Source organism: Lactuca sativa, chromosome 3 (genome assembly GCF_002870075.4).
Source record: "Lactuca sativa cultivar Salinas chromosome 3, Lsat_Salinas_v11, whole genome shotgun sequence".
In the NCBI taxonomy this organism is placed as follows: Eukaryota; Viridiplantae; Streptophyta; class Magnoliopsida; order Asterales; family Asteraceae; genus Lactuca; species Lactuca sativa.
The window spans coordinates 26,069,754-26,079,019 of NC_056625.2; the positions used below are offsets into that span (position 1 = coordinate 26,069,754).

The window sequence follows — 9,266 nt, forward strand, 5'->3', positions numbered from 1 at the left end:
TTGACCCAACTCCTCATATGGGCCTTATCTCAAAGCCTATTAATTATTCTTTTCCATTTCCTTGATCTTGGATGGCCCATTAATAACCCAATCATCAAGGCCCAATAAAAGGCCCAACAATAAACCCAAGTGAAATTAGGGTTTTCACATAAAATGACAATTAGGGTTAAGTGTTTCTCACTTAACCCATTAAGGACTTAATCTATTAAGTCCATCACTCTACTAGATAAATCATATGGTATGATTGGGATTAATACACAATTTTATTCCCATGTCCAAATATGGGTCCCGATAAGTCCAAGCCCATAAATCCAATATTAGGGTTTTCTAAACCCTAATAAAGGTTTCCAACCCCATCTTAACCCAATAGGCCCAATTGATATGTCTTTTGATCAATTAAGGTTCATTAGGCCCATTAAGGTTTATTAGGCCCATTAAGCCTCATTGGGCCCATTAGGGTTTGTTAGTCCCTTTGTCCAAACATCCAAACAAGTCACGATCCAACAAGGCACACCGCCACCTGACACGGCGGCCGGTGGCGGCAGCCACCACCTCACGATGGTGGTTTTCAGTTTTCCTTTTATTATTCCAATTTGTAATTACACTTTACAATGCTAAATCTCAAATAAACACACACACCTACTAACACACACACATAAACACGGTGGTGCATGGTGGCAGCTACCACCTCACGGTGGTGGCAGTGGCGGTGGCTATTCTCGTTTTCCGACCAAGCTACACACACACACCACGATAACTTCTTGCAAGAGAATCCGGCCACCCTCCTGGTGGTGGTTGGCGATGGCAGAAGTAAAAAATGACGGTAGCAGCAACGGCGATAGCAACATATTGCAATAACAGCCACCACCTCATGGTGGTGGTGGCGGTTCTTTTGATTCCCAGCCGAGAAACACACACCCACACGAACATGATCGGAGAGCGGCAGCAGAACAACAGCGTCACGATGGAGCATGTACGAATGAGCCTTCACCGGTTCCGGCCTTTACCTCCTGATGGCAAGAGCTGGTCGGATGCATCCCAATCGTGACAAGCCCTTGGTGATGGTGCCGGCGGTTGTAAACCGATGTGTAGCTACGGGAGAACACAGAGGAAGGGATACCATCAACCAAAGCGAACGTAACCTCTGAGCATCACGTCAGGAAACCTACTCCCCCTCCTCGTCATCGGTGAGACGACGATGGCGCTCCTGGTGGTTTTTGGCTTCGACTGCGGCGGTGGCAACCTCAACGAAGGTGGTGGAGCGGCGTCGGAGATCATGAGAGTGGAGGTGGCGGCTGGAGATCTCCGATGATAGCGACTGCACCCTCTTAGTTAGGGTTAGGGTTTGCTGTGACATATATACCCGCCTCCATACCAAACTTGTTACCATAATGGCAAGACTGATCCCTCCCTATGACATTTTCTTTCAAAATAAGGCCATATTTTACAAAGAAGCCCCCCAGCATCCAAAATCCTTTCACAGTCAGTCCATAAGTGACCATTTGAACCCGACCATCTAAAACCCTTTACAAATTAGGCCAGAATGATCAAACGTTAGCCATGCTAACATTTTTAGTCCCTCCTCCTCACATTCTTTTCAACTTAAGTTCCAATAATTACCGCATAGCCCTTTTCTTCATAAATATTTACAAACTGAGTCCGGAACTCACACTTTTAACACCTGACTTCTAAAACTGTGACAATTAGCCCTTCGAGACCATCATTTGATATATAATTATTTATTTTAGGGCTACTATTTGTTTATTAATTAATTTATTTATCTAATAAATAAACAGAGTGTTACACTTAGTCTGCCTTCTAAACTAGCAATTTAACTAAAAGTCAAACCATATAAAAAAGTCAACAGTCAAAGTCAACTCTAGCTAACCTCTACATTGTAGCAAACCCATGGCCATATCATGGCCATTCCACTTGGTCACAATCAAAATCCGCTAAGACGTTGTGGCAGGCATGCTACCACGCCATGACAGAGTCCAGGCAATACAGTCGTTACATCCTCCTTCGCCACGTTGAGGCACCCATCTTGCCACGTCATGGCTACTGAACTAGGACAACTTAATGGATTAAGTTCTTAATTCGTAAAGCTCATTGTTCATACTTTACTATAAGCTTCTTGGGACCACAATAGTCCATAAAAATCCAAACTTTATGGACATGCATGACCCATGCATGTCCTTCACCCAAGTATGTCAAAATGATGAGAAAATAACCTAAAACTCATGTATGGCTCCCAAAACTCATTTAAATTCTAGATCCAGAAGATATAGCGACCAAGGGACCAAAGAGAGCTATAAAGTTGCAAACTTTATCTCATTTAACCAACCCAAACTCAAATATGAGCCAAAACATGCTATAAAACCTAGATCTATGAAACGAGAACCAAAAAGGTGGAACCATGAAGACTTACAAAGACCGAAGGTGCAGACAAGGAGTAGAAACAAGTTGCTTGATGATCTATGCAAAAGATCTCCTTCTTTTTCCTTCCCAAATTACAAAACTACCAAAAATGAGCCAATAACTTCAAAAGGGATGCTAGGGTTTATCAAAGGTGCTTTGGAGGTGATGGAGGCTGAGGGCAGAGGAAACCCTAGCCACCACTTCCTTTAGATAGGGCTTAATGCCCAAAAATCTAGGGTTTGTCATTATGGCGTCACCACATTGTGGCCATTGCATGTCCACATCATGGTAACCACAATGATGTATATACGCTTTAATGGCTGCCACGCCGTGGTGATCTACACCACCACGTCGTGGCCAACCCAACTCTCAAATTAACAAAATAAAATTAGTATCTAGAAACCGGGTGTTACAAACAACATGCATTTAGAAAGCTTGTCGCTGTTTATAGTGTTAATTAAAAGACGCCCTATTAAAAAGTCCGAACCAATAAAGACTGTTTAAGACTAACCCGGAAAATACTGAAGCTTTCATATACCTATTTCAAAATGACTAGACCGTTAGGAGAATACCCAAGACATGTCGGAGAGCGCTTAAGGTTTGTATGTGAGCCGCTCACCACTTTTATGATAAATCTCTAGGACCTAAGCAACCCATGCGATTCAACTCGTAGATGTTTTTTCATTTGTTTAATTACCATTTTTCTTTTATTTAAATATTTGATTATATGTTTATAAGATGAAGTTTGTTAATGAAATTGACACATTTCATATCCAATATTAAAACTTTTAATAAAAATTTGGAATCTATTTTACTTTATCAATAAAGTATAAATTGGAATATTTCACATTTAATATTAAATTTTTATTTTTATTGCTTTTTGATTTCATATTTACACATATATATCGAAATTTAAGTTTTAATCTTGATTTTTAAAGATTATATAGTTTGCATATTCCATATATAAAATTTTATATTTGATTATAGTTTGATTTATCTAATTTATTAAATATGTTTGATGAATATAGAAGATTTTTTTTTATCTAATTTTATATTTAGAATAATTTATTTGTTTCAAAATAAAAAATTACTTATAATATGTTTAATAATTTTAATTAGAATATAAAATAATCATAAATAATATTCATTTAATAAAAGATTAGTATAAGTTAAATAGTTAACAAATTTGAAAAACTAGATTGGATCATATTGTATAACAAGAAAGAAGTTAAATTTTTTAGAAAAAAAAAAGTGGATTGATGAGTTGAGTGTAAATTGATAGTTACATTAGGCCATATGGTATAATAACCACAAAGTTGTTCGTGGTTGAGCTGGCCACGAACAACGGTCGTGCACACCGCCCCGTTGGTTCGTGGTAGCTCGTGCTCGTGGTCTTTCGTGTTCCACACAACGGATGTAAACGCCCAATCAAATCCAATCTCCGTTTGACCGTTGCTGCTACCCGTTGAACGACTAATTTGGTTTAAAAAAAATTACCCACTTTATTTACCTATAAATACAATAACTTCTTAATTTTTACACCATTCTTTTCTTTCTTTATACACAAACTACACACTACATCTTCACAACCAAAAACCATGGATCCCAACCAAAACACCCCTCCAAACTACAGAAATCGCAAACCCGATAACGCTTTTGCGTTAGATACGATACCTCGCCAATTCTCGACTATGGAGTCGCCTCAAGGCGGTTTTATCAATCTACTTCAAAGTGGTTCCCCTATCCAACAAACACCACTTTTCCAACAACAATATCAACATTTTCCGGCTTTCCAACAACAACAAATGCAACAACAATACCAACAATTTCAACAATTCCAACAACTACAACAATTCCAACAACAATCGTCACAACAACAACTACCACCAAGCTCACAACCACCACTTTCGCCGGATTTTGTTCCGGAAACGCAACCTTCACCACCACCTCAACCAAAAAAGAAAAAAGGAAAAAACCGGCCCGACCCACTACCACCCAAGAAAAGGTCCCATGGACAAAAGAAGAAGAAGAAAAGTTAGCGGAGGCATGGGTGGCGGCTTCCGAAGATCCAATTGTAGGAGATAGCCAGCCTTACGGAAGTTTTTGGGAAAAAGTCCGAGCCATTTTTTACGAGTTAATGGAAAGTGAAACTCGAAATGCCGATCAAATTACGTCGAAATGGCGAGATATTCGACTAAAATGCACCGAGTTTGGAGGAATCTACAACAACCTCCTAAACATACGCAAAAGCGGCTCGAACGATTTTGATGTTTTCAAGGCGGCCATGGACCAATTTGAAAAAACAACGCCAACACGCAAAACTTTTCCGTATATGAAACCGTAACTAAAATTGAAAGACGCCCCAAAATGGAAAGAGCAAACGGAAGGAACTTCCTAATCTTCTGGTTCAAAGTGTTCGAGAAACCCCGATGAAACTTCTCAACAATCGGACGGCCGAACACACATCGACATTAACGACGATCCGATAGATCTTAAAAACGACCAACCTCTTCATCGGCCCGTTGGAAGAAATAAAGCAAAAAAGCGGCGTCAACATCTTCGAATTCTAGTGTTATGGATATGTTTGGCGATAAATTTGATCGATATGTGCAACTTCAAGAAACGAAGGCCGGGGTGATGACTCGGATGGAACAAAAAATGATTGAAGTACAAACATCATTTCAAGAGGCACAAGAGACACTCCAAACAAAAACCGATATGGAAATCTTGAAAATGAAAGCGGACGACCTTGAGAACGAAGACTTGGAACTTTTCCAAGCAATGAAAAAGTCGGTTCGAGCCCGACGTAGGCGTAGGGGGTGTTTATTTTATTTATGGTTGGAATTTTTAGTTTTTTTTTTTAAATGTTTTTTTTTAATTCTTTTTGAATTTAACTAATGTAATTTTTATTTTGATTGTTATTTTTATCTTTTTTTTTTTAATTTCAATTAATGTAGTTTTTATTTAATGTAATTTGATATTTTAATTTAATGGAAAAACTAGTATTAGAAAAATTATTTTAATGTATTTTTGAATTAAATTTAAATAAAAAAATGAGGTGGAGTGGTGTGTTTAGTGGTAAGTATCTCATGTTTGTGGCAGTGAAATATGGTGCTGATGTGACACCCACTACATATATAATATGTGATGATGATACCCACTACATATATGGTATGTGATGGGTTTAACGGACGAATATTTGACTTAGGAGCCCATTTTGGATATTTGGGCCACAACTTACCAATTACCAAATCCAAGAAAACACAACACAAGAGACTATAACACGATATATTATTTGTTCCCTTTATCCTTTCTTCAAAGGAGGGAAACAAAAATGGCGTCACTTGAATCACTCAAGCTCTCACACTTCCATCTCTCGTCTTCTCCAAACGCCCAATTACTTTTCCCAACAAAATTAAATCTCTCAATTTCATTTCCCACAACCAAGGCCAAAATTATCCTCAAATCCCCTTTTTATCCCCTCCCTCTTCCAATTTCAAGAAAATTCCAGGTATTCTTATCCTCAGCAATCGAACAAGAGATTTCAGTAGTAGAAGAAGAGAAATTGGAACAAACCGAGAAAGAAGAAAACAAAAGGAAGCTTTTTGTTCTTAATCTTCCATGGTCTTTCTCTGTTGCTGATATCAAGAATCTATTTGGCGAATGCGGAACCGTAGCAGATATTGAGGTTTAATTCTTCGCATCACACACATGTTTTTTCAGTGTTTTATTGGGTACAATTTGTATTATACTGTGATTTTCGGTTGAAATTTATTTATATATATATATATATATATATATATATATATATTTTGTGTTATAGATAATAAAAAGGGAGGATGGGAAGAGAGGGTTTACGTTTATCACAATGTCTTCTGGTGAAGAGGCTATGGCTGTAATCAAGAAATTCGATTCCCATGTAAGTTCACTTTTTCCTAATGTTTTTAACAGTTTTTAAAAGTAGTTCGATTTATTCTTAATCATGAATTTGAGTCTTCAAAATGCAAAACTTTGGTGGTATGGCTTAGAAATGTTCATAAGGGCCTCCATTTGACCTACATTGATAGTCAAAATAGACCTTTTTTCTTGTTACTCAGATTCTTATTTAACTAAATCAGACGTAAAATTTGTTTCTAGATCACACGAAGGAGAGTTTTCGATGATTGTGATCACAAATTTGATAGATTTCGATCAGAAATCAGTTCTCCATTTGACTTCAAATGTCAATTTTTTTTTACGATAATTCTTGATTTCTGTTGGTGTAGGAACTTTTGGGTAGGATTCTGAAAGTTGAATATGCAAAGAAATTCAAGAAACCAACACCACCTCGATCTCCATCTTTACCAGGTGTGGGTGAGACACGCCATAAGCTGTTTGTATCAAATCTTGCATGGAAAGTTAGGGCTTCAAATCTTAAACAATTCTTTGGTGATTTCAATCCTGTTTCCACTAGGGTTGTTTTCAGCCCTTCAGGAAATTCAGCTGGATATGGGTTTGTTTCATTTTCCTCAAAAGAAGAAGCCGATTCTGCCAGATTGGCGTTAGATGGGAAGGTAATCAATTCGATTTGTCATTTGTATACCAATCCTGAAAAGTCTCAACCTTTTTACTTCTGTTTTTATGTAGGAATTACTTGGGAGAGCGATTATTTTGAAATTTAGTGAAAAATCGGGTGATAAATCTGAAAGTAATGAGGAAGCCCCTTCAGAGGAACAACCTGCTGAATCATAGTTTATCATGATTTATTCATATGGTTGACTGGATATTGGTAAGAGGAGATTGATGGGAAGAGAAATTGATGGTTTCGTTTTGTCATCTTCAATGAAAGAAAGCTATGGAGTTGTACTTCCTAAATGACTACATCTGCTCAAATGTATCTTTGATAAATATAATGATTTTGATGTGGCATTTATCGTGTTGTTGTTACTGAGTAAATTGGAACATGTTAATCGTAGTGTGAAGTAAGAGAAAATTGTGTGTGTTTTGTCATTTGATTGATTTGTTTGGAAATAGCTTATTCATACGATCACTTTGCATAGAAGAAATGTGGTGGTTTCAATATCTGAGCCCCTCGTTTTTAAAGCTGACAATGATGAGATTTTCTCAATAGAGGCTCTCCAGATGAAACATTTGATCTTTAAGGGTATCCAACTATACCATTGCATCTGATTGGGTTCTGTGATAAATTTTCTCTTCAATTATTGAAACACCCCATAATACACACTGATTTAATTAATCAATTTCAAAACAATTTTCAATATTTTGATTATTTTCGAACTTAACCTGCATTTTTTTTGGAACTGTCAATACACACTAAATCATACTCTTAAACTACTTTATTGTTCACAACAGGATTTGAACCTTCAAACCCTTTAGGGGAGGGACACCTCTCTAACACCTTGATACCGCTAGGCCAAATGTAAAATCATACGTTATAACGTGTTAAACAAGAGATACTAGTTTAAGTAAGCAATATTTCGTACCTTAAGCTTCTCAAACTTCAATGTCACTAACAAGCAACCATCAACTTGAACACATATAAGACTATCCACATTGGTTTTGCAAGTGGTCTTGCAAATGGCTTAAGCAATATTTCGTACCTTAAGCTTCTCAAACTTCAATGTCACTAATAAGCAACCATCAACTTGAACACATATAAGACCATCCACATTGGTTTTGCAAGTGGTCTTGCAAATGGCTTGTTATTGCCATGTAGGATTTAATCTTGCAAGTTTAAAAAGACTTTGCAATGTAGGACCTATTATTTTTTATTATATATTCATGTCATTTCTAATATGTATAGGCACAACCATATATTTTAATATATATAAAACATTTTTTTTTTATTTTTTGGTGGGGACCATTTTAAAGAAAATGTTGGTATTATATTGATGTGGGGTTAAATTACAAAGTTGGCGTGTTATGTTCTAATGACTCATTGCATCGGTATAAATCACCTAAAAGTAGTAGGTTAAGTTTAGAAAATCTTGTGACTTAATTTTAGGATTTGATATTATGTGCATAGAATATGAATGAACATAAAATTTACATACAATTGTAACCAACCTATACCTCAGCAATGTAAACTTCCCAAAAAAACATTTATGTTTTTCATAGTTGACTTTGAAAAAGCTTACGACTCCCTTTCATGGAATTATTTATTGGAAGTTATTGATATTATTAGGGATGATAATAGATGGGTACCCGTCCTAATTATCTGGAACCGGAACCAACGGTTCCTAAAATGTTGAAATCGAAACCGGGTAGCGGTTCCAACACTGGGTACCCGGTTCGTTGAATTTGTTGATTTTTAAAACTTATAAAAGTATATTTATTGTAAACTTACAAAAAGTTATTGATAACATTAATATGTAATTCGCTACGTATTAAAAATAAAGATTAGAAAATATCAGTAGCTTGAATAATATGACGAAAAAATGTGTGTATGTTTCTGAAAACCTTTAACGGTTCAAAACAATTTACTCAAAATTCTAGAACTTTTAATGATGTTATTCAACATAGTGTATAAAGTGTGTGATTGTGATATATATATATATATATATATATATATATATATATATATATATATATATATATATATATATATATATATATATATATATGTAGCGGTTCCATAAAAATAAGAACAAGAACCGAAACCGGCGGTTTCGATTCCACAAGCGGGTACCCAGTTCCGCTGCTCATCCCTATATATTATGTGTTTTAGGAGTAAGTGGTGTAGTTGGATTAGTGGTGCTCTTGTTTTTGCTCGGGCTTCAGTTCTGGTTAATGGCTCACCTACATATGAGTTTGATATCCATAGAGGTATTCATTAGAGGGGTCCTCTT

At 36.3% G+C, this 9,266-nt stretch overlaps 1 protein-coding gene across 1 annotated transcript; it reads left to right on the plus strand.

Moving 5' to 3' along the window:
* Positions 1-5,696: 5,696 nt before the first annotated feature.
* Positions 5,697-7,407, plus strand: LOC111884133 (RNA-binding protein CP33, chloroplastic). The gene is made up of 4 exons (XM_023880459.3): positions 5,697-6,106; positions 6,242-6,337; positions 6,684-6,971; positions 7,045-7,407. The coding sequence occupies exons 1-4, from the start codon at positions 5,753-5,755 to the stop codon at positions 7,147-7,149; spliced, it is 843 nt and encodes a 280-aa protein (XP_023736227.1). The 5' UTR covers positions 5,697-5,752; the 3' UTR covers positions 7,150-7,407.
* Positions 7,408-9,266: the final 1,859 nt, after the last annotated feature.